We start from the raw sequence: 26151 nt of genomic DNA on the forward strand, positions 1-26151 counted from the left end.
GGATTCGCCTCCCTTTTTAACGTGATTTGACGTTGAAAAGCGTTAAAGTTCCACACTGTTCAGGTTATAATGGGGGCGAATGTTTACTACAGGGGGGGGTGAAAATATCATCGCCCTTACTAAAATGGTAAGGCCATCCCAACAACCTACTAGGATAAAGCCAAAGAAGTTTTTTGGTAATGATATATCCGCACCCCTTGTAGGAATTCGCCCCCCTGTAGAGGAGATTATGTAGCGCTTTTTGACGGCAACATACATTTAAGGGGAGCGAATTATCCTGCAGGGATGCGTATTTATCATAGCCCTTTTCTTTGTTGAAGTGATATATTCTCCCATTTTCTTCCTCGGCCCACCCATTTTACTAATGTTTTTACACCAAAGTGGGTGTCCAGGGTAAGAAAAATAGAGAAGATATCATTGATCTCTTTTTTACTCTGTCATTTCCTATACCCCGCCAACCTGTTTCGTACCTGAAAACTTAGCTCCGAATCATCAAAAGCTGACCCTACTGCCACAAAATACCGAAAATACCCCCATAGAAATTTCACTCTCGCCTCACTTGCTATAAATACGAACGAATCTCTTTACCCTTTATTAATTTTTTAATCCTAACGAGAGCCCATTCGTTTCAACTTCCCTCGCTTTCCCTCCACTCGCCCCTCATTTCAAACCCTAGAAAAATCTCCAGGTACGTTCTTCACCCTCGATTTTAGATACTTATGTTTTTCTTTTATTCCTTCTTCTTCAGATTTCAGCATGTGAATTGTATTTCATTCGATAATTTCCCCTTTATTTTTGTTTCTTAATCTTAGTGGTAAAACCCTCCCTTGATTTGATTTTCTAGGTAAGTTTGATTCGTTCAGCTATAATATTTGATGATTTTTTTCAACAGTGATGCATATATTAAAATGGAGAAAAACTCAAAGTTATGAAGCATTGTCTTAACGATAAGTAAGCCTAACATTGCATTGTCCACAAGCTTAATCCTATTAAGCAAAGCTTTGATTTTTGCTTCATTAGAATTGGTTGTGCCAAATGGTCTTGAGTAGGCTTTAATGATCTCAACTTCTAACCCACTAGGAAGACTGCCCACACCCGCCGGTCTAGTAACAATGAAGAAACAATGAAGAAACAAATGAGCTAGTCAAACTAAACTTCATCGAAATTACCTCATAGGTGTTTTTCACGATTTTCAAATTTTTACGGCGTTTATTTTAAGTAAATCCCAAACTTCATCGAAATTACCTTAACATGTGGATCTAACACCCTATCCGATCTGACAATCCTATAGAGCTAGTCAAACTAAACATTATATCAAAATTTGAGACGAAATCGACACAAAAAACCCATATAAGACAAAAATATAGCTAGCCCATTCAATATTTGAATTAAATTCACATAATCTAATTGAATCCTAAAAATCATGCAAAAATAGGAAAAAAATTCAGAAAAAATTCCTAAAATAACTGTGAATTAAGGACCTACCTTTGGTGACGACCCGATCCGAAACTGAGAGCACGAGAGTCCAGGGATGTTGATTTGATGCCGAAATTCCAAGAGAGTGAGATGCAGAGGGAGATCCGAGAATGATTGAGGGAGACGGAGATGAACACCGAGAGTAGAGAGAGAGTAAATCTATTGAGAGAGGGAAGGGAAAGAAGAGTGGTCTAATGCCAAGAGAGAGCACGAGAGAGGTAGAGTAACCGAGTCCTTTTGGAATGGTAAATCAAAATTTTTTTTATCAAGAGAAATAGAGTGCCAAGTCCAAATGCCACCGATGAGAATTGCTTCATAAAGTGGCATAAATAAAAAGACATGGCAAATGCCATATCTTAGCAGTCAATGGTTCGAGTGCTGCGAAAGCGGTATTTGTGATTAGCGACAACCGTAGATATACCCGCCAATGTCTAGGATATGTTTTAAAGGATGGATTCAAATTGATAGGCAATTGGCAATGAATGTGTCACGCCCCGAGACCTGGATGATAACCCAAATCCAGGAGTGGGACAAATCAAACACATTTAATCATTGGCTTATAGTACATTAGTGATTCAAACATATCATAAGAGAAGAATTTTCAATTAAGATTTATCCATATGATACATCATTTATAGATATGCACATTCTTTAGTGGTCCGATGGCTAGCAATAATCCTACCATGATTATAGAGATGATCAACTGTTAAGATTTATTGAAACTCGGGGTCCAATAGAAAGCAATTACCTTCAATTGAATGGGCACTCTCCAAACTCACATGACACGGGATTTGGAAAATTGCAGGGCAAGCACACCATAAAATCAGCTCACAGAAAACACTCCCATCCGAATTCTACAGTTACCCTGCCTTCGAAGAAGAACAAAATCCAAACTGGATAATCAACCGAATCGATCTCCCAGTTGAAAAAAAGCTCTACAGAATTGAACCTTCCAGTTCACTCTCCCATCCTGCCGATTAAGAGGCTACCATGCTAATATCTTTTGCAGAAGAAATTTGAAAAAGAAAAGGAAAATCGATGTTCAAAGATTTATACCTCCCCCAAAAGTCCTGCCAAAACTCGGGTCACGCCATTAGCCACTCTAAATCGAACCCCATGTTGAAAAAGAGCCAGCAATACATATGATATCGCTCTAGGTTGTGATGTTCTAAAAACTGTACTCATCAAGCGAATACCAGCCCCCAAAGCTAGTTCTGTATTTCTCTTTGACGTAAAAATTCCACAATGATCCCTATCAATCCTAAACCACTAAATCCATTTCTTAAGAAGAGAGTTATTCACCACCAAATATTTGAGAATAATTAATAGCTTTCGATGAAAATATAAATAAAAAACCCAAATATTAGCAGGGGTGCAACTCGGGTCGGGTTGAGGCCAACCCGAACCGACCCGAGCCAACATGATTTCCAACCTGATTAGGTTCAACTCGACCCGACCCGAGGAACCCTTTTTTCCAACCCGAACCCGACCCACCCGAGTTCAACCCGACACAACCCGACTTTTAAAGCTTACCAAAATAAAATAAAATGTGGGGTTTCACTCTGGTCGGGTTGCCCAAGCCCTCAACCCGAAACCGACCCGAACTCAACCCGGGTTGGGAAAACTCAACGCAACCCGACCCGGCCTTTTCTTTTTTCCGGGTTGAACCTGACCACGAGTTGCACCCCTAAATATTAGTGTTCTTTACTCACCAATTGAAGGAATGCACAATCACAAAGTTTTCCATCACCAAAAGCCTCATTTTGATGAAAGAAAACCCTCTGGAGGTAGCAATGGATTTTGATCTAGTTGAGCGATTAGAGAGAAATCACAAAAGCAAAATTTAGGAAAAATTTCATAAAACACCAAAAATCTCATAAAAACCCTTCTTTATTCTTCAAATTGGTCTTAATAGATTATACTTAGTATAACTCAACTAATGGCTGATTAGAAGAAGAAAAAAAAAGAAAAAAAAGAAAAGTGAAAAATCAAATTTTTGGGGGTTTGGGCTGTGAAAATCACGCATTTACGCATCACACCTGATTGGAGGCCTATGCCTCAACTGAAAGCCATACGCCTTTTACTCCTCCTCCCCCTAAAGGCTTATGCCTGAGGCAAAATGCCTTTTTTTAACGCCTTGAGGCATTTTTGGGATGCCTCGCTTTGAGGATTTCTTGCTACGCCTTGCCTTGCGGCACGCCCTCAGGCGTATGCCTCACACACGCCTTTGAAAACATTGGTTCTGATTGTTATACTCTCTTTTGGAAGCACGTATTTTGTTTTATCTTTCTGTTTACCTCTCTTTCTTGGAGCTTTTCCAATTCATTTTATAACTTTTGGATTCTTACTCCCTACACCCCCTTCATTAATTGTTTGCTCGATTACCTCGTCCCCACTGTTCTTACCCTTGATTTCAATGTTGTGGTTAGACTTGCAGCAATCACAGTGCTTAGGATTTACATTCATTTTCTAGTATATTATTACGATACTTTCCTTGTATTGTTCTCTGATCTTCAACGTTTTCATGTTGATGAATTGTATCAAACAGCATAGGTCTATGGCTTCCCTTTTTTTTTGCTGTATGTAGTTGCCTTTATTTATTGGTTGTATCCTTTTGTAGGAATGATTGATGCATCTGAGTCTTCAAGTATGAATGAAATGAAGGATGAGCAGAAAGGCGCTCAAGATGCAGAAAGTGATTCTAACGATTCATTTATTGACGATTCAGATGATGAACCATCAACATCCGAAATTGATGAAGAACCTGGTTCTGAGGTAAGCTACAATAAAATTTCCCCCCCTGTTTGTTTGAATTGCATGTATTAGTTACAATAAGATATTTTCAGAATTTGACAATTTCTCAGTTTCCACATTTCTTCTACCAAGTTCGTCTTGGCTTAAAATACTTAGTTCTGCTCCCTCACTTTGTACTATGTAGGAAGTTGCATTGCAAGTCGTTTCTTGTATTGACTGCTATGTGCAAGGGTCTGTTTTTCCTCAAAAGTGATCCACATGTGTGAAGGCAAACAAAGGAAGTATAGGTTTACAATGACAAGCAGAACCCTTATTTTGTGAGTAATAAAAACTGAACAAATATATTTCTCAGACTCAAGGCTATAATCAAGTCCCAATGAAGACTTGCCTTCTGGAAAACCTATCTATTCATGGGATGTTAGATATGCTATAGTCAATGCTATTGGCCTAGATGCCTAGGTTGTTGGACTTTGGTCCATTGCGTAGCCTTAAAGACAAATATTTTATAATAGACTTGTGTGATTATCCCTAGGTAAAAATCCATTGTTCTCCTCTCAAGAGGGAAAATGAGTTTGGGTTTCACTTCTCACTTTACTAAACCTCCCAAAAGATCTTCACATCTTTTCAAAATGATGTTCTGGATCACTTGCTCAATACATGCTTGCAAGTTGATGATTAAGGGTGTACGGTTGTCTGATCACGATGGGGCAATAGGCTGGATTATTTGTATATGAAGCTTCTTCTGTGAGAAGCACATTTAAAAATGTCTCACTCCACCTGCATGACTTATGCATGATCATTCGAGAGGCTCCACCAGTTAGATGCTATATCCTTGAAGCCTCTCCAATTGGACAATCTTAACCATTCAATTGGTGACTTGCAAATGAATGGTTAAGAAAAAAGTAAGCATGTCTGCTACACATATGATGGGCAAATTATCACCATATAATTGTTATTTTTCAAACCAATCGATCAAAATCTCTCAGAAATGAGCATTTTTAGTTGAAGAAGTCGCTATTGCATACCTAACTCACTTTCCTTTTATGTAATGGAAAGAGACGATAGATGAGCTATGTTGCATCAGAACAGATACGAGTGTCGGAATCTGACAAGTACCTAGTGTTGAATTCGGCAATTCTCAGAAAGAAAGATTCATGGATTTGCCAAAATATTTTTAATCATTTCTCAAATTTTAAATTTCTTACATAATAATATGGTTAAAACAGGTAATTTATTAGAAATTTTAATAGGCTATATAATAAGTAATCTATTAGAAATTTTAGTATTCTAAGTAATTATAATGTTTTATTTCCCTATAAAAACATTACAAAATAAAACATTACTGCTAGGTTGGATAAAATTCAAAACATGTTGTAATTGTAAAGTTGTCGTAGTAGTATTTAGAAAAACAATAAAAGAGATGTAAAAGTGTCACAGTGAATCCTGAAGTATTGGAATCCGACATGTGTCCGCCATGGGTACTTCGCCCGTTCAGAAGAATCTGTGTACCATGGCTCAAGAGTCAAGATTTAATCCGATATTAACAAATTGTACATTGCCAATCATTTTTTCTTAGACGGGATATGACATTGCTTTCATGCCATTGTGTCCTTCGTGTGTACTTGTGCGAGCGTACATGCTTCAAACTTTTGAGGTGTTTATTTCTGTCAGTTTCTTCTCTCACATGTCACTTGTCTCATGTCTGAATTGTTGATTGAAATCATGCAGGACCATGAGCCCTACAGCTCCTAAAACACTTTAGCTAAAGGGAGCAGCAAGTTGCATCTCGAAAAAAATAGGCCCAACTATTGACAGAACAAGACAATTCTGACGTCAGCATTGAACCACCATGTTTCATACATTTTGAAAGTTAGAAAGGAATGGTCTTTTATATAGATTAACATTTATGCTTATCTTTATTGGATTTTCGGAAGCTTCTAGGCTGGGATTTAGTGAAGTCTTGTTCTGGAGGAAATGGTTATATATATATACACACACACACAGAGAGAGAGAGAGAGAGAGAGAGAGAGAGAGAGAGAGAGAGAGAGAGAGAGAGAGAGAGAGAGATAAGCTTACCCGAGCTCGAGCTAAAAAACACATGTGGCCCCACATTTTTTGGGGGATCCAAAGCATTCATTTGGAAGGCCCTTCCATGGATAGGGTGTGTACCAAAAATCAGCCCTATATGATCATCCTAACCCAAACAAAGGTCGAGGGGAAAATGGACAGACACAGTGTGTCGGTGTTTTTGCCCATTTTTTCCCTTCACAAATGGGAGGGTTAGGATGATCCTATAGGGCTGATTTTTGGTACACACCCTATCCATGGAAGGGCATTTCAAATGAATGCTTTGGATCCCCCAAAAAATGTGGGGCCACACGTGTTTTTGAGCTCGAGCTCAGATAAGCTTATCGCATCCCTCACATTGTGCTTTCAAATTGCATTGTTTAGATCTTCTGAATCCAAGTGTTCTACTTGATGGTAATCAAGGCAGCCCACTATTCTGAAGCAGAAAACATGAAAGAAAAGAAATGAAAAGGTGTATAAGAGGAAGAAAGATAAATATTGAGAAAGGGGAAAACTTAAAAAAAAATAAAAAAATAAAAAAAATAAAATGTACAAACATCAAGAGAAGGTTTTGGGAGAGAAAATAACCAACTGAGATGTACAGAACGATTTCATGTTCTCTTAAAACGTTTTAGAATGGAAACCATTGGTAGGGGAAGGGGCGTGTTCTCTTCAAAACTCATGAAGTTTGGAAACGTGTCCACGCAATTAATAAGGTTTGCATCTGTTTTAGAATGAACTTTTGGGGGAAAGGGTTACGTGGGAAAGTGGAACGGTAGGGAATTTGAAGGGATTATCGAGGTCGTTTGAAATATCAAGCATTATAAAAAAATTAGGCTTCCGTTACTCGACTATTCGGAAAATGAAGCTTCGTGATTTTTGAGTTTTCTTTCTTAGAGTGCCACATGGCACACTCACAAAAACCGTTTATGCAAGGGTTTCAGAATGTCTTAGTATTGAGAGATGTTGTTTAGATTTTAGGGGATACACGTTGAAGTTGAGTAGATACGTACGGAAGTAAAAAAGCTTTTGAAATTCCGTAGATACAGAGGGGGTGCCACGTGGCACACCCTCAGCGTACCACATTCAGCTTTACACACACACACACACACACATATATATATATGAGAAAAGGTATGTGAGGTGGCGGTGGTGCTACCTTATATGAGGTGGCGCTCACAAAACATAGGGGGCCCACTTTGTTTGGATGATCCAAAGCATTCATTTGATAGGCCCTCACATAGATAGGGTGCCCACAAAAAATCAACTTCATAGGATCATCCTAACCCTTCCATTTGTGGAGGTTAAAATGGATGGGTATAAACCTCCATAAATCTAAACCTCCACAAATGGAAGGGTTAGGATGATCCTATGGACCTGATTTTTTGTGGGCATCCTATCTATGTGAGGGCCTATCAAATGAATGCTTTGGATCATCCAAGCAAAGTGGGCACCCTATGTTTTGTGAGCGCCACCTCATATAAGGAAGGGCTAGCACTACCTCAAGAACTGTTTACTCTCTCTCTCTCTCTCTCTATATATATATATATATATATATATATATATATATATATATATATCGGAAAAGTGTTGCTACTCGGTCTTGTATCTAAGCTTATCTACTCGGTCGAGTAAAATAAAGTGGGGGCCCACATTGTTTGGGTGATCCAAGCCATTCATTTGAAAGCCCCTTACCTAGATAGGGTGTCCACAAAAAATCAGACCCAGAGGATGATCGTAACCCATCCTACAGTGGAGGGAAAAATGGGCAGATTTGTGGACAAACTGTGTTTGTCCATTTTCCCCCTTTTTTCCCTCCACTGTTGGATGGGTTAGGACCATCCTGTGGGTATGAATTTTTGTGGACACCCTATCTAGGTAAGGGGCTTTCAAATGAATGGTTTGGATCACCCAAACAATGTGGGCCCCCACTGTATTTAACTCGACCGAGTAGATAAGCTTAGCTACAAGACCGAGTAGCAACACTTTTCCGTATATATATATATATATATATATATATATATATATATATATATATATATATATATATGAGGAAATGGTTTGTGGGCAGCTGCACAGATAGCTTATCTGTGCATGGCTGCCACAAACCATGGGGGGGCCACATTTTTTGAGGGATCTAAAGCATTCATTTGGAAGGCCCTTCCATGGATAGGGTGTGTACCAAAAATCAGCCCTATAGGATCATCTTAACCCTGCCATTTGTGGAGAGAAAAAATGGACAGAAACAGTGTTTGTCCATTTCCCCCTCCAACTTTGATTGGGTTAGGATAATCCTATAGGGCTGATTTTTGGTACACCCTATCCATGGAAGGGCCTTCCAAATGAATGCTTTGGATCCCTCCAAAAATGTGCCCCCCCCCCCCATGGTTTGTGGCAGCCATACACAGACAAGCTATTTGTGCAGCTGCACACAAACCATTTCCTCTCTCTCTCTCTCTCTCTATATATATATATATATATCTATCTATTACTATATAGCAGAAGAGAAATTGGAGAATTATTGTCCATTTAACACGTCAGTGTGCATGATTTTACCTTTTTTGCCCTCCCCACATATCTGTACATACTATCATAAACATATATGTACATACTATCTATGAGGGTAAAATAGACATTTAATTCACCCGAAATATAGCAGTCATCATTACTCCTTTACCATCATCATTACTCTTTTACCATTAACCCCTTTGCTGATATCTAACATCTAACTCTATGAAAATTATTTGGGGGTAAAATCGTAATCTACATACAAAAAGTACTAACACAAGGTACCTGTCTATGACAATTACGGGGAAAAACTACCGAGAAGAGGTAAAGACATATGACAATGACGGAAGAACTACTTCTATTACTCATGCAGGACACTTGCAAAATATTGACAGATTTCGGACACCTAAAGAGGAACAACAATTATGGAAACATCTATCGATTGGAGGGCTAGGATCAACCTATATCGATTGGAGGGCTACGATCAACCTATGGAAATGATTTTACGGGCACAACCGATTGATGTTGTGTTCCATCACATAGACGGTTTGGATCAACCTATAAAGCCACATAATTTCAATCTTACCCCCCTCCTTTATGCTTTTTTATTAAAAAATCTATAGGGTGATCTTAACCATCCGATTTAAGAGGTACAACATATTATGGAAACCTCTATAGATTGGAGGGCTAGGATCAGCCTATGGAAATGATTTTTGGGGCACAACCTATTTATGTTGTGTTCCATCACATGGACGGTTTGGATCAACCTATGATGTGGTCCGTATAGTTTTTTGTCGGCCCGTGCATCGCACGGGGTTTTTTACTAGTATATATATATATACATACAGAGAGAGAGAGAGAGAGAGAGAGAGAGAGATAAGTTATCTACTCCATGGGCTTAAAATACAGTGGGGGCAACATTGTTTGCGTGATCCAAAGCATTAATTTGATAGGCCCTCACATAGATAGGTTATGCCCAAAAAATCAGCTCCATAGGATCATCCCAACCCTTTGATTTGTGGACGCATAAATGGACGGGTATACAAATCTGTCCATTTTTTGCCTCCACAAATTGAAGGGTTAGGATGATCCTATGGTCTTATGGAGCTGAATTTTTTGGCCCACCCTTTCTCTGTGTGGGCCCATCAAATGAATGCTTTGTTACACCCAAACAATGTGGCCCCCACTGTATTTTAAGCCCACGGAGTAGATAAGTTATCTACTCCGTGGAGTGGGAACTCTTTTCTCACACACACACACACACACACACACACACACACACACACATATATATATATATAGCAGAAGAGAAAAGGAGAGAATTATTTGAATTTCTCCCAAAATTCTAATAGAATTACACATCACTTTTCTTGACTTTTTTTAACAAAGGCACCCATTCAACCCACATATTTTCAATCCTACCCCCTCCTTTATGCTTTTTAACAAAGGCACCCATTAAAGCCACATAATTTCAATCCTACCTCCTCCTTTATGCTTTTTGAATAAAAAAAGTGGATAAAGTCAACATAGTGACGTTTTTTCTTTGCAAAATTACCGATTGGGTGTGTATGTTACATAAGAACCATAATTGTCATATTTCTATACATCGTTGTAGTTTTTTCCGTAATTGTCATAGCAAGGTACCATTGGTGGGTACTTTTTCCCGTAATTGTGCTACTGTACATTACTTTTTTTCGTAATTGTCCTCCAAAACTTTAGTAGCTTATGATTATTATTGCTAGCTTCTTTCGGTACTTATTATTGCTACCCACCTTTCCAGAAATAGTATTTCCGTGCAGTTCTCACCACGTCAAATAAGACAAATCTCTCAACACAGACAATTGCAAAGGATGGGCGAGAAGTAGCCTTTGGAGAAGGTGGCTAGCAAATACCTATCAAAACAACGTATTTAGATTGTAGCCCATCAAATGGATGGTTTGGATCATCCTATGGTGTGGGTCGTGCATTAACATTAAGGCCCAATTGTAGGCCCCACCCATATTTTTCAAAATGAAGTTTATGGTCAACGCCATAGGATGATCCAAGCTGTCCATTTGATGGGCCGCGACGCAAGCCCCAAAAATCATTTCCATATGATGATCCTAGCCCTCCAATTTATAGAGAAACTAATTACCATGCCAATTATCTAAGCCATTGCCCTTTTTTATCATTTCGTATGTATGCCACTTTTAGTTATACAATTACTTCAATTTTGCTATTGTTAATAGTTTTAATGCTTCTTTTAATTAACCATTATCTTTTCTTCTCCGCCCGTGCATCGCACGAGGTTTTTTACTAGTGTGTGTGTGTGTGTGTGTGTGTCTATATATATATATATATATATATATATAGAGGAAAATGATTATACGCTTGAAGCGCATTTGCTTAGGTATAGGGGTGGTTATTCGGTTAAAACCGAACCGAAAAAACCGAAATGTTAAAACCGAATTTATTTCGGTTTCCCAAAATTCGAACCGAAACCGAAACCGAATTTATGAGAAACCGAACCGAAACCGAACCGATTACAAATTCGGTTTTTCGGTTAGTTCGGTTTGAACCGAATAATTCGTTTCACACACAACACAGTGTTTCTCTCCAAATGAGAGAGTTAAAAAAAAGAGGATGACCAGATTCAAAAGCAAGTCAAGCTTGAAACCCAAATATTCGGATAGAGATCGGAGAGGGATCTCTTGAATCTTGATTCACTTTTTTCCTATTCCCTTCCTCACCAAACCCTAAAGAAACTCAAGATCTGGAGCACTCTTACTCTTCTTCTTTTTTTACCTTCTCCAAGCTCTTGTTTCTCTTCTCCAAGCTCATGCTCAAGCTCTAGGAATAGAGAGCTCTGTTTCTTCTTCTTCTTCTTCAACTTCTTCTATTTTTTTTCTTTTCCCCAAACCCTAAACTCATCCCCTTTTCCTTTCTTCCCTAAACCCTCGTCTCAGATCTTGAGAGAGAGAGAGAGATCTCAGATCTTTTTTTTATGGGTAAGAGAGAGATCTCAAATCTTAAGAGAGAGAGAGAGATGTCAGAGAGAGAGAGAGAGAGAGAGAGAGAGAGATGTCAGAGAGATATTAGAGAAAGGCCCTTTTCTACATTTGTCTTTTTAGTAAGTAGCACCCTTTTGTACATTTGTTTTTTTAGGAAATGGCACATGGCAACAGACAACAGCTGTCATACACTCATACTCATACACCAAAATTTTAAAAAATGTCGCACATTCCCCAAGAATTCACATGCAAAGCCTCTTTTTCATTAAAACAAATGAAAAAGAAAAAGACGAAGGTACATAACGTATATTAACCAACCCGCCACTTCGGTTTTTTTGGATAAACCGACTTTTTCAGAACAATAACCGAAGCCGAAACCGAAATCCGAAATTTTATGTTTTTACTAACTGAAACCGAACCGAAACTCTTACAAACCGAACCGAAATGGCCGACCGAATTCGGTTCGGTCGGTTATTTCGGTTTTAGCCGAATAATACACAGCCCTACTTAGGTAGGCTTGAAGAGAGACAACTCTTCTTATTGGCTGCAATGGTGGGCCCAAAACATTAAAGAAAAAAAAATTGCGGCGTTACGGAGGGTGCGTCGAAGACGCACCCTCGAAAAAAAAAGAAAACCCAATTAACGTTCTCTCTCTCTCTCTTACTGTGTTTTAGCCGAAAAAAAAAAACCCAAACCCTCTTTCTACGCACTCTCTCTCTCTCTCTCTGTCTCTGTCTCTCTCCAATCTCTCTCTTTTCTCTCTCCGACCTCACTCCGATCGGAGCCCATCACGCCGACAAACCCTACGGGTGCGTTTCTTCCTCCTGCTTGAAGCGCATATAGAATGGTGCGGTTGAAGAGAGAGGGTTTGCTACCATTGGCTCTCCTATCCCTGTCTCTCTCTATGTCCCTGTGAAGATTTGAGGGAAAAAAAAAACCTAAACTCAAAACCCCTCTCTCTCTCTCTCTCGTACGCTCTTCTCTGTCTCCTACCCTTCTTTCTCTCTCTCTTGGAAGAATTTTTGGGTGAAAAAAAAACCCAAATCGCTCGTTGAGGCAAACCCTCTGTTGGAATTTTTGGGTGAAGAAGCAAGCAAACCCAAATCGCTCGTACGCGCTTCTCTCTCTCTCTGTTGGAATTTTTGGGTGAAAAAAAACCCCCAAAAGCTCTCGTACGCTCTTCTCTCTCTCTCTCTCTCTTTGTTGGAATTTTTCACCCAAAAAAAAAACCCAAATCGCTCGTTCAAGCAAACCCTCTTTTGTAGAAAAATCAGAAATGTGGAAGAAGAAGAAGCAAACCCAAATCGCTCGTACGCTCTTCTCTCTCTCGTACGCTCCTCTCTCTCTCTCTGTTGGAATTTTTGGGTGAAAAAACCCCCAAAAGCTCGTTGAAGCAAACCCTCTTTTGCAGAAAAATAAAAAATCTGGAACAAGAAGAAGCGAACCCTTGTTGAAGCTCTCACCTCTTCTATCAGGTGCGTTTCTTACTCTTTCTGCTATCCATCTCTTTTATTTTTTTCTTTTTTCATCATCATGAAAAAATAGGGTGAAATCTGGGATTTTTAATCTTCTTTGTTTTTCTAGAAATTTGGGATTTTTTACTTATTTGTGGTCTTCTGCCAAATGAAACCCTAGTTTCCCACTTTGCAAGTTTCATTAGTTTCTTACAGAAGATGATTCTAGCCACCAATTTAATTGCAAAGAAAATAGATGGTTAATAAAACTTGCAAATAATGAAAAGCTCGTTGTAGCAAACCTGAAAAGCTCGTAGATTGCATGATTTCTTAGACCTGATTTTTTTTTTAATTAGAGCCACTACAAATTCTGTGCATATTAACTTGTGCTCTGGAACCAATAGCTAGTTATTTTAAGAAATGATCTGTATGCTATCCAGATGGTGTCAAAAACTTGTACTTTGCTTTTCTCTTTGTTCTCCGAGCAGTGACCAAGGTGAGTATTGTCTGTTTATTTTTATTTTTTTTGCTCCATGAAATGTTAGGGTTTGCTCCTCTTCCAGATTTTTTAGGTTCTATTGTTGCCAATGTGAACAAAAATGTGATTATCTTTATCATCTATTCTTGTCTCTGATTTTCTTAGTTGTATATTTAAACATTTCTAATTATGATGATGGGCCATGTCTATGTTGTATTTTTTAGGTATAAAAAATGGATCCATCTATTGACGAAGTAGATGCAAATGGTTTAATTGAGTTTGGCGATGGATTTGATCTCTGTGATGATAATTTAGTGTGGGATGGGACTATGGTTGAGGTTAATGATGGGGTGAATCTCAATGATGATGAGCCAGTATCGGAGGCTAATGATGGGAAAGACGGAGATGAGGGTTGTAGTCACGAAGTTAGTAGTCCCAACGAGGTTGCCGGTCAGAAAAGAGTTATGAATAAGCCGTTTGTGGATCAAGTTTTTGAAACTTGGGAAGCTGCATATGAGTTCTACAATAATTATGCGTACGCTACTGGTTTTGGACTACGAATATCTAGTACAATGGAGTCAAATATAACGAAGGAGGTGATATCGAGACAATACGTATGTGACAAAGAGGGACAGAAAAGAGTTAAGGAGAAGAGAGATGATGTTAAGGAGTTGAGGGAGCGTCGCCTTACCAGAATGAATTGTAAAGCGAAGATAATCGTCAAGTTGAGAGATAATCAGTGGAAAATTACAACTTTCGACGACATTTATTCTCATGAGCTTACTTCTCCACTTAAAACCAAATGCATCATTCACATAGTCAGTTCCGTAATAACAATGGTTGATAAATATGGGACACAATGCTCACGGAGATCCAACATTTTTCCTAACCAATGACTTTCATCAATACCATATTTATCAACCATAGTTTTCCATTCTGTCTCTAAATCCTCTATTTTCCTCAATACCATATTTATCAACTATTTTTATTACAGAACTGACTGTGAATGATGCATTTGGTTTTAAGTGGAGAAGTAAGCTCATGAGAATGAATGTCGTTGAAAGTTGTAATTTTCCACTGATTATCTCTCAACTTGATGATTATCTTCGCTTTACAATTCATTCTGGTAAAGCGACGCTCCCTCAACTCCTTAACATCATCTCTCTTCTCCTTAACTCTTTTCTGTCCCTCTTTGTCACATACGTATTGTCTCGATATCACCTCTTTCGTTATATTTGACTTCATTGTACTAGATATTCGTAGTTCAAAACCAGTAGCGTACGCATAATTATTGTAGAACTCATATGCAGCTTCCCAAGCTTCAAAAACTTGATCCACAAACGGCTTATTCATAACTCTTTTCTGACTGGCAACCTTGTTGGGACTACTAACTTCGTGACTACAACCCTCATCTCCGTCTTTCCCATCATTAGCCTCCGATACTGGCTCATCATCATTGAGATTCACCCCATCATTAACCTCAACCATAGTCCCATCCCACACTAAATTATCATCACAGAGATCAAATCCATCGCCAAACTCAATTAAACCAGTTGCATCTTACTTCGTCAATAGATGGATCCATTTTTTATACCTAAAAAATACAACATAGACATGGCCCATCATCATAATTAGAAATGGTTAAATGTATAGCTAAGAAAATCAGATACAAGAATAGATGATAAAGATAATCACATTTTTTTTTTTTCACATTGGCAACAATAGAACCTAAAAAATCTGGAAGAGGAGCAAACCCTAACATTTCATGGAGCAAAAAAAAATAAAAATATACAGACAATACTCACCTTGGTCACTGCTTGGAGAACAAAGAGAAAAGCAAAGTTCAAGTTTTTGACACCATCTGGATAGCATACAGATCATTTCTTAAAATAACTAGCTAATGGTTCCAGAGCACAAGTTAATATGCACAGAATTTGTAGTGGCTCTAATTAAAAAAATAAAATCAGGTCTATGAAATCATTGCATCTACGAGCTTTTCAGGTTTGCTTCAACGAGCTTTTCATTATTTGCAAGTTTTATTAACCATCTATTTTCATTGCAATTAAATTGGTGGCTAGAATCATCTTCTGTAGGAAACTAATGAAACTTGCAAAGTGGGAAACTAGGGTTTCATTTGGCAGAAGACCACAAATAAGTAAAAAATCCCAAATTTCCAGAAAAACAAAGAAGATTAAAAATCCCAGATTTCACCCTATTTTTTCATGAAGATGAAAAAAGAAAAAAAATAAAAGAGATGGATAGCAGAGAAAGAGTAAGAAACGCACCGGGTAGAAGAGGTGAGAGCTTCAACAAGGGTTCGCTTCTTCTTGTTCCAGATTTCTGATTTTTCTGCAAAAGAGGGTTTGCTTCAACGAGCTTTTGGGGGTTTTTTTTCACCCAAAAATTCCAACAGAGAGAGAGAGAGAGAGAGAGAGAGAGAGAGATGAGCGTACGAGAGAGAGAAGAGAGTACGAGCGATTTGGGTTTGCTTCTTCTTCTTCCACATTTCTGATTTTTTTGCAAAAGAGGGTTTGCTTGAACGAGCGATTTGGGTTTTTTTTTGGGTGAAAAATTCCAACAGAGAGAGAGAGAGTGGAGCGTACGAGAGCTTTTGGGGTTTTTTTTTCACCCAAAAATTCCAACAGAGAGAGAGAGAAGAGCGTACGAGCGATTTGGGTTTGCTTGCTTCTTCACCCAAAAATTCCAACAGAGGGTTTGCTTCAACGAGCGATTTGGGTTTTTTTTTTCACCCAAAAATTCTTCTAATAGAGAGAGAGAGAGAGAGAGAGAGAGAGAGAGAGGTTTTGGGTTTCGGTTTTTTTTTCCCTCAAATTTTCACAGGGACATAGAGAGAGAGAGAGAGAGAGAGAGAGAGAGAGAGAGAGAGAGAGAGAGGAGAGCCAATGGTAGCAAACCCTCTCTCTTCAACCGCACCATTCTATATGCGCTTCAAGCATGAGGAAGAAACGCACCCGTAGGGTTTGTCGGCGTGATGGGCTCCGATCAGAGAGAGGTCGGAGAGAGAACAAAGAGAGAGATTGGAGAGAGACAGAGAGAGAGAGAGAGTGCGTAGAAAGAGGGTTTGGGTTATTTTTTTTCGCCTAAAACACAGTGAGAGAGAGAGAGAGAACATTAATTGGGTTTTTTTTTTTTTTTTTTTCCGAGGGTCCGTCGAAGACGCACACCCTCCGTAACGCCGCAACTTTTTTTTTTCTTTAATGTTTTGGGCCCACCATTGCAGCCAATAAGAAGAGTTCTCTCTCTTCAAGCCTACCTAAGCAAATGCGCTTCAAGCGTATAATCATTTTCCTCTCTCTCTCTCTATATATATATATATAGCAGAAGAGAAAAGGAGAGAATTTCTCCCAAAATTCTATGAGAATTACACATCATTTTTTTGACTTTTTTAAGAAAGGCACCCATTGAACCCACATATTTTCAATCCTACCCCCTCCTTTATACTTTTTAACAAAGGCACCCATTAAAGCCACATAATTTCATTCCTACCACCGTCCTTTATGCTTTTTTAATTATGGAAACCTCTATAGAACGGAGGGCTAGGATCAGCCTATGGAAATGATTTTACAGGCACAGCCTATTTCTGTTGTGTTCCATCACATGGACGGTTTGGATCAACCGATGATGTGGTCCGTACAGTTCTTTGTCGGCCCGTGCATCGCACGGGGTTTTTTACTAGTGTGTGTGTGTGTGTGTGTGTGTGTGTGTGTATATTTGGGTAGGTTAGCTGGGATTGAACCTCCGACCTCAAGGTTGAAGAGCAAAGCCCTGACCAGTTGAGCTAGAGGCTCAACCCCTTCTTAGTTGGTTATAATTTTAGAAGCCAAATACAGGTTGTTAGGGTAGTTGGTTATACATTATAAATAGGGGCGTTGAACTAAAAAATTTAGCAAAAGAAGAGGAAAGCTAAATCCTATATTTAAGGAGTCTTTGTAAACTCAAATTGTTTGCTGACATATGCACTGTCTAAACAAGTCTGGTTTACAATGTGTTGATTTTGTTTTTTGCAAACCGACTTAGTCCATGTACGAGTGTTTTCTGGATCACAGTACTTTGCAGAATGCTCAAATTTGGATAATACTGAACTGTTTCTTGCCAGCAATATTTTCTTTGGAATTCAATTTATGGGTGATGGGTTTCTTTGTGCAGGCTCTTTTGACTGATGCAGAAATTGAAGAAATAATTTCGGAGTTTTTTGAAGTCGAGAGTAAGGTATTATTCTCCGTTCCCATATTGCAATTATTCTTTTGATGTGTTAAGCAGTAAGTTTTTGTTTTTGCCCTTTTTTTCTTCACTCATTCTAATTTTTAGGCAGCAGAGGCTCAAGAATCTCTCGAAAAGGAGTCACTTGCACAAGTGGAGAGTTTAGTCAGAGCAGAATTGGCACAAACCCTTCATGGAGATGTCAGTATCTTTGCAGTTTCTGTCCCTTGTGTTGGTAGTCCTCATTTTGGCCTTGAAAATGCCATATTGTATATGTTTTTTTTGTGTGTTTGTGTACAGTTGGAACTGGCTGTGTCAACTGAAATGAAAACATTCATAGAAGATTGGGAAACGACACTTGATGATCTAGAGGCTGAGAGTGCCCTCTTGTTGGTGTGCTTATCTCTCCTGTTTCATGTTTTTGTTTTCTTTGAATTGCATTTTATATTAACTTGCAGTAACTTTTTTGTTTGAAAGATTAACTTGCAGTAATTTTATGACATCATTTTGTTTGTTATTTGGATATGGATGCAGCTGATGCATCTTTTTGGGCATTTCAATGTTCCTAGTGTTTCTTTTTGTTACACAGGTTGATGGCAATATTACTAAACAAGTACTCATTCTTTATTTACTTACATTTCTGTGTGAGAATTGGGATCATTGTTCGTAGTTAATTCCGGAAACTCTCTATCATTTTTAAAATGGTGTCAATAAATGCCCGACTTGAACTCACTGCTTAAGTTCTAAATTAAAAAGGAAGAAGGAAAATTTTGTTTTTTGGAAGTAGGAAATTTTACCAAATCAGAGAGCAGTGCCAGTGCAGCTTTGCTCCATTTAGGGACATCCAGGTGAAAAGAGAATAAACAATATGCTCCGTGGGCCCCGTGGGTCCTCACTGCACTGGCTCGGGCTTATGGTTTTTTTGTTTCCTACTCCGCTCCGGTCCTCCATACCGCACCCCGGCATCGGTTTAGTCATTCAGTTCGGTCCCTCTCTTTAGAGGTACCTCACTTCACTGATTCTGATATTGCGTAGATAATCACTGAACGTGTCCGGTGCAAAACACTCCTTACGTATCATTTCCACTAGGGACCGGAAGTCATGCAACCCTGACACGGGAGTGTCGCAGGTTAAGTACTCAAATATGGCTTTCTTCTCCTGTAAAAAGAAATTCTTGTAGGGCCAGGGCATGACAAAACACCTCTCTCCCGTAGAGCCTAGTTCTATTGCCGAACGACGGGTAATCACGGGAAGGAAACACTTCTTAATCGGAATTAGTGGCGCACAAGACGGCAGTGATCATATCTACAACCCCGTAGGAATGACGGAAACTAGAGGCACGCCGTAGGGGTCCTTCGTTTTCCCTTTTCTTTGCCAGGGCTGGTAGCCATACAAGGGGAAGGAGAAGTCATTCATTTGAAATATGTAGAACACCAATAGAAGAAGAGAGGAAGGTCCATAGGACGTTTTCTTTCTTCAATATGAAAGTGGTCGAGTGAATCAGAGGCAATTAGCCTCCTAACCGCTGAAATCTGTCGCTGCAATTTTCTACCATTGCAAGAGTACGCTCGCATCTGCGTCGAAGTCAGTGTTGATAAGATCCTTTCAGAGTCCATCATAATTGAAACTCCCACTGAACACATGTTCAACCAGTGGAGTATGATTGTAAACCTTCCGCTTGCATTCATTGTATAGATTTCAGCCACGGAACCGACAAATGTAGCTTCATTTCAGATAATAAAAAAGATTCGATCAAGAAGGCAAGAAAAATTTGGATTCCTAAGCAAAAACCATTGGAAGATATGGGCATTCAAGCTACCACCACCGCTCCGTCTAAGACAAATAGTGCAACTTTGGACCCGAGGGACTCTAATCCTACTCATGGCATCAAATTAGGGCTGGCAATTGGTCGGGTCGGGGCCAGATGTTGCATCCCCCATCCCCTTCCCCTCTGCAGGGAATTTTTCTCATCCCTACCCCCTCCCCGCTGCGGGGATGGCAGGGAATCCCCATCCCCTCCTTGCGGGGAATATCTAATCCCCATCCCCTCCCCGTACTCTACGGGGACAAAATACCCGCTCCATCCCTGCCCTGAAATTGATGTTGGCACTCCCATGTTTTGATATTTTGGGCTTACTCATCTTGTCCTTTAATTTTTGAATAGTTGTCAAATGTTAATACTAATACACGAAGAAAAGACAAGCTGTATTTGTACACTTATCAAAATGTGGTAGTGCTAATATCACTAGCCTATAAGAAATATATTCCTAGTTCTCACAAAAAATAGTAAAACACTTGAAAATAAATGAACTAATGATTGGATATTGAACGGGGCGGGCGGGGGTGGGCCAAATCTATCCCCGTCCTTGCTGCAGGGAATTTTTTAAATCCCCGTCCCCTCCCCCGTTTTCACGGGTGAAATTGCCTGCCCTACATCAATTGCAGCCTCACTTTGAAGCTATATCCCCGCAGCCTAATCGTTTTGCCGCCCTTGAAGATCACGAAAGTCAGGGCCCTGAACATAAAGGAAAAAATAGAGATTAACAATTTGACATCCCCATCCGAAGGTGACTCTTGGCTGATGGTAAAGAAAATGAAAGGAAAGATTCCGTCACTTCTCTTTTGGTCTTCCCCGTCCTGTGTTCTTCCAAGGCTCTCAAAGTCTACCAATCAGGAGAAATAAGTTAGTTTGGTTGGTGGTTTCTGACCTAAGGGGATTTTGTTCCCCTCCCTGTGTGTTTTTTCAGGATTTTGTTGCTTAGGTTTGTTGCCTGTGTTGTTCTTGTTCTACTTCAGTCTAGTTTGTTGTTTTTCCTTTGTTTCCCCCTTGTTTCTCGGGGGTTGGAGCTTATTGTAGATCTTTCTTTTTCTAATATATCTGGTTGGGGTCCTGCCTAACCCCGGCTTACCCATAAAAAATACCCATAAAAAATAAATAAATAGTATGACGGTGATTGGGAATGTAAATGCTTTGTAGCTATGCTGTCCTGGGAATCAGAGGCACCCCTTTTGTGTGTGTGTGTGTGTGTGTTAAATCCTCTGATTCCCCCTCTAAACGAGTAAAATTTGTAGAGGTTCTGCAGGGAGATTATTTTGCACTTCAAGGTTCCCCCATGTTAAAGTATAAAAGACAAATAACGCCTTTCTCCAACAGCTTAAGCTTTTGGAGAAGTTGGTAAGTTAACATGGTATCAGAGCCAAAGGTCTAGAGTTCAAACCTCCCGGATAGCAAAAATCCACATGCGATGGTCGGCCCATAGTGGGACCACATGCGCCACGTGTTTGCCAAGTAGGCCACACATGCGGGGGAGTGTTAAAGTATAAAAGATAAATAACGCCTTTCTCCAACAGCTTAAGCTTTTGGAGAAGTTGGTAAGTTAACACCCCAATATTAATGTTCCCCTCTTTATCATCTGGATTATCACCAATCCGGACTGGGAGAAGAGGGGAGGAGAGGCCCGTGTTGCTGGAGGAGCAGTAAAGTCAGCTTTGAGCATATTTAAGAGGAGTTGAGTGGCAAGGTCCCTCCTGTCTAAGCATGATCTGAAGTTTTTCTTTGAATGGGTTTCGTCGCGTATGGAAGAGGCAAGTTTCGATTGCACCATTTGGACCTTGCTTGTTCCTCATTCAGTGTCACTTGGAGGACTCCTATCCAGGGTTGATCATGATCTAAAGTTTTTCTTTGAATGGGTTTCGTCGCGTATGGAAGAGGCAAGTTTCGATTGCACCATTTGGACACTGCTTGTTCCTCTTTCAGTGTCGCTCGGAGGTAGATGTTCTTCTCCTCCTATCCAGGGTTGATCATTGGATAATAGGTAAACCAACCCTAAGGCTGTGAAGATGGGAAGAGCACTCATCACAAAAGACTGCAATAAACCCTAGATGGGTAAAAGTCTCTTGCTTGCTGCGTCCTTACCGGACACCGTGTTCTCGGCACTTCCAGGCAAGACGGGTAAACTCCTACATGTTCTACCTGCAATGACAATGTTCCAAAGGTTGGATTTGGCATGGATCATCCTGGAGCTCTGCTGAAAGTTGAATTATCTCTATATTTCTCAGGGACAGTTTTGAAGGTGAGGCTGCAAGTGTTTGAATTAGACCTACCTATGGCTAGATCCTAGTTCACCAAGAAACCTCTGGCATCTACCATTGCAAGGTCCCTTCCATTGGAAGTCACTGTATATCGTGGGGAATGTTCGACCAGCATCTGTTCCGACTGTTGAAGCCCATCAGTGGTATTATCATGGGGTGAAAATGAATGGCAGAAGGCGACATCATTGTCATCCGGTAGGACCGGTACCTCCTTGGCTGCCAGGGATCATTTTCCTTTTGAGGATAATGATCGAGTTGGTTGTTTTGTTGTTATTCTTTGTTTTTGTTAACCCATGATCATCTCGGTCGAGACCTTGCTTGTTTCCTTTGTTCTTTTAATAAGTGTGTTATTAAGAAAAATTTGATCATGACTTGGCCTTTCTACAAATTATATGTTTTAGGATACTGATCTGCTTGAGTAGGATTGCAAGCTTGATTGGTAAGCCGCTCTACATGGACACTGAAATGGCGGAATCGTCAAGGCTAGACTACGTGAGGTTGTGTATTCAAATAAGTGCTAAGCAAGCCCTACAAGACTCCATTACCTTAAGAACTTCTTCAGGAGAGATAACTCAATTGATTGTCTATGATTGGAAACCAAAGGCTTGCTCCTACTGTTGCGATTTTAGCCATTGTACCGTGGAGTGTCATCTCTATCTGAGAGGGAGCAATGAAAATTCAAAGTTAGTGTGGAAACCAGTCCAAAGACAAGCAAGGTCAGTTGCTTCAAACCAAGTAGAAGAAACAGCTACACTCACTCCAAATTCAGCAGCTTCGAATAATCCCACTCATTGCAACATCCTAGGCTCTAGCTCAAATCCTATCCAAGTTCACATGGATGGCAACAAATTCGCAATCCTAGGAGATGGTTCCATTGATGATGGTGCCTGGCAAAGGGTTCAAAAGAAAAAAAATGGAGAATCTCTGGCTCTTCTCCTTCGCCCAGCTTCCTCCTGTGTTCTTCCATCTTTATCCAGGCCTCCCCCAAAGCTAGGTTAATAAGGGGGCTTGGCTGTTTTGGGGAAGTTGGTGCTTGACGGTGGTTTAGGCATATTTTGTGTCCTTGTGGTTTTGGTTCGACCCTTACTAGTTTTAGTTTGTTGCTATCAGTGTTGTTTGCCCAAGCTGTGTGTGGGCCTTTTCTCTATGTTGTTGTTTTGTTCCCCTTTCCTCTATGGAGGTTAGGATGGCTTCTCAAGATCCTTGTATATCTTTCTTCATTTATACATTCTGGTAGGGGTCTGCCTTACCCCTGCTTACCCATAAAAAAAAGGATACTGATCTGCTGACATTAGTCAGATTCTAGCAGTGACAATTGCGAAAGGCGATCTAACGTTTTGGGCGCCTATCTAAAGTGTTGGGTAGGAGAAATTTTTTCTGTTATTTTCAGAAAATACATATACTTCAACTTTAAAGTAATTATGTGGATGAGGACTTGCTTTCTTCCTTAAAGTATGAACGTTTTTTTTTTTATCATGGAGGGTCCATTTTTGAACAGTGTAGATATTTCTGAAATTTTTAGCATAATATCTTGGTGAACACTTTTTCTTCTTGAGATCTGAATTTTTTTTTGATGACGTAGGGTATCCCCACTGCTGACCCCAACTAGTTTGGGACAAAGGCTTAGTTGAGTTGAGTTTAGGATATCCCCACCCCAATTTTTAGGGCAGGACTATTCCCTACGGATGCGAACGGTCACCCGTAAACCACGCGCATCGGGTAAGTCCAGTGGGATTCTAACTCTCGTCACTTGGGAGCATATCCATGACTTTAAGCCAAAGAGCCACACCCGTACAGGTTTGAGATCTGAATTTTTGTCGAGGCTAATGAATGGGATTGAAAATGCCATTGATCTCTTAGCGGACAGGCAGTTCTCATTTTACCCTGTAGAAAGAGATGCCAATCCAGAAGAAAATTCATTGATAGGAGGGGTTGGTTAAGGGTATACCTTGTTAATTGGCGATGATCCTCTGATTGTTGTCTATGAGGTGGAGGTTAATGAACGGGATTGAAAATGCCATTGATCTCTTAGCAGACTGGCAGTTCTCATTTTACCCCGTAGAAAGAGATGCCAATCCTGAGTGATTTTCATTGATTAGGAGGGGTTGGTTAGGGTTTCCTTATTAATTAGCGATGATTTCTGATTCTTTTCTATGAGAACTGATCCTGTGATTTCCTTTTCCTTCTTGCCTGACCATCTCAGTCAGTTGGATTGTATTTTTCTTTCAATAAATTTTTTTGTTACTGTTTCGGAAATAATACTATTCACTTAATTGAAATATAATAGATATGTTGTTTATTTTATTAATCTTTGTTAAAGTATAAAAGATAAATAACGCCTTTCTCCAACAGCTTAAGCTATTGGAGAAGTTGGTAAGTTAACATGGTATCAGAGCCAAAGGTCTCAAGTTCAAACCTCCCGGATAGCAAAAAGTCCACATGCGATGGTCGGCCCAAAGTGGGACCACATTTGCCACGTGTTTGCCAAGTGGGCCACACGTGCGGGGGAGTGTTAAAGTATAAAAGATAAATAACGCCTTTCTCCAACAGGTTAAGCTATTGGAGAAGTTGGTAAGTTAACAATCTTGAAAATTTAAAAATCAAATTCACATACAGGAACAACTTGATGGGGCTGGTATTGAGCTTCCAAGTCTCTATAAATGGATTGAAAGTCAGGCACCTAATGGTTGCTGCACGGACGCATGGAAAAAAAGAGCACACTGGGTAGGGTCTCAGATAACTACCGAAGTTACTGAATCAATTTCAAATGCGGAAAAGTATCTGCAATCTTGTCGGCCTGTGAGGAGGTATAGATGAGTTTTTTCCCCGAATGGTTTGTTGTTTTATCATGTTTCTTCTGGGAATTTCATATTTAGTTTGTCAAGCTTATTAATTCATTGATTTGTTATGGGACCAGACAACATGGTAGGTTGTTGGAAGAAGGTGCTAGTGGGTTTCTGGGAAAAAAACTTGTAATTGAAGAAACTAAAGAGATGCTGACAGAAAATTCAGAAAAGGATTGGAGCTCATTCAGTGAGCTTATTCAATCTCACAGGGCAGCTGAGGATAATGCTTCATTTGGCAGCAAGCATTGGGCTTGTGTCTATTTGGCCAGCACTCCACAGCAAGCTGCTAACATGGGGCTCAAGTTGCCTGGAGTTGATGAGGTATCAAACCTCATATAAAATGATATTTTAGTACCTTTCCACATTCTAATTCTGAAACTCATAAAATGATATTTTAGTATCTTCACACATTCTAATTCTGATATTTTTCTTTTGTTCTAGAAAGGCTACATTTTTCATTTTCAAAAAAAAAAAAAGGCTGCATTTTTTTAAAGTGTGACTAAAATAATTCGACTACGTTTTCTTATCTATTAACAAGTTAAACATGCAACACTTAACTCTATATCTGAGCTATGTTTTTTTTCCCGATGATTAACTAATGAAGGGGTCTGCATTTTTCAAGACCATTCCGAACTATCTATAATTGTATTTTATCTATTGCAGTCAGGACTAGTGATTTAACTTTGCATCGTACCGCTGTCTGATAATTTTATTCAGTAATTTTCAGAATTATGTAGTTGTTTATGTAGTTGTTGATATGATTGACTGACAGTACTGAAAATATGACTTCAAATTATTTCCGAAGATATAGACACACATTTGTAGCCATGAACTTTGAAGGGATCTTATGCAACACAACTTTTTCAGTTATGAAGGTGAGGTGGTGAATGGGTTTTCTAAAGCTTTTTCAATTTCTCACGAATGGAAACAATGGAAAATTATCTTGGATATTGTAGTTCAAAGCAATGGAAGAAGGAGAACAAGAGTAGGATAAGAGAAGGGAGTGTTGTGTTCCCATCACGGGGGATTCCTTTTATATTCGCTTAAGTTCTTATAGCAAAAGGACAAAAATGTCCCTTACGTTACCATAGATGCAACTAAAATAAACAAGAATTAAACATCTACATTTCAACACTCAAGCTGGACCATGAATTTGAAACATGTTCAGCTTTCCAAGAATCCTTTGTAGACGTTTTCTAGGAATAGGTTTGGTGAGAATTTTGGCAAGTTGATCTTCTGATCTAACGTATGGAACTGTAGTGTTA

General features: G+C 39.4%; 1 protein-coding gene across 3 annotated transcripts in view; it reads left to right on the forward strand.

Annotated features, from left to right (window-relative positions):
* The first annotated feature begins 612 nt into the window (after positions 1-612).
* Positions 613-26151, forward strand: part of LOC143890211 (protein CHROMATIN REMODELING 20-like) — a 61824-nt gene continuing 36285 nt past the window's right edge. For 2 of the 3 annotated variants that reach the window (XM_077394802.1, XM_077394804.1), the window contains exons 1-7: positions 613-688; positions 4097-4251; positions 17895-17957; positions 18057-18149; positions 18249-18341; positions 24657-24847; positions 24958-25207. In XM_077394802.1, the coding sequence (XP_077250917.1) occupies positions 4099-4251; positions 17895-17957; positions 18057-18149; positions 18249-18341; positions 24657-24847; positions 24958-25207 (843 nt within the window). In that variant the 5' untranslated portion in view covers positions 613-688; positions 4097-4098. Of the gene's footprint in view, positions 689-4096; positions 4252-17894; positions 17958-18056; positions 18150-18248; positions 18342-24656; positions 24848-24957; positions 25208-26151 lie in introns of those variants that run through there. The other variant, XM_077394803.1, reaches the window with a different exon arrangement.

Source organism: Tasmannia lanceolata, unplaced genomic scaffold, assembly GCF_043159265.1.
Source record: "Tasmannia lanceolata isolate RefF3 unplaced genomic scaffold, GAP_Taslan_0.1 ptg000013l, whole genome shotgun sequence".
In the NCBI taxonomy this organism is placed as follows: Eukaryota; Viridiplantae; Streptophyta; class Magnoliopsida; order Canellales; family Winteraceae; genus Tasmannia; species Tasmannia lanceolata.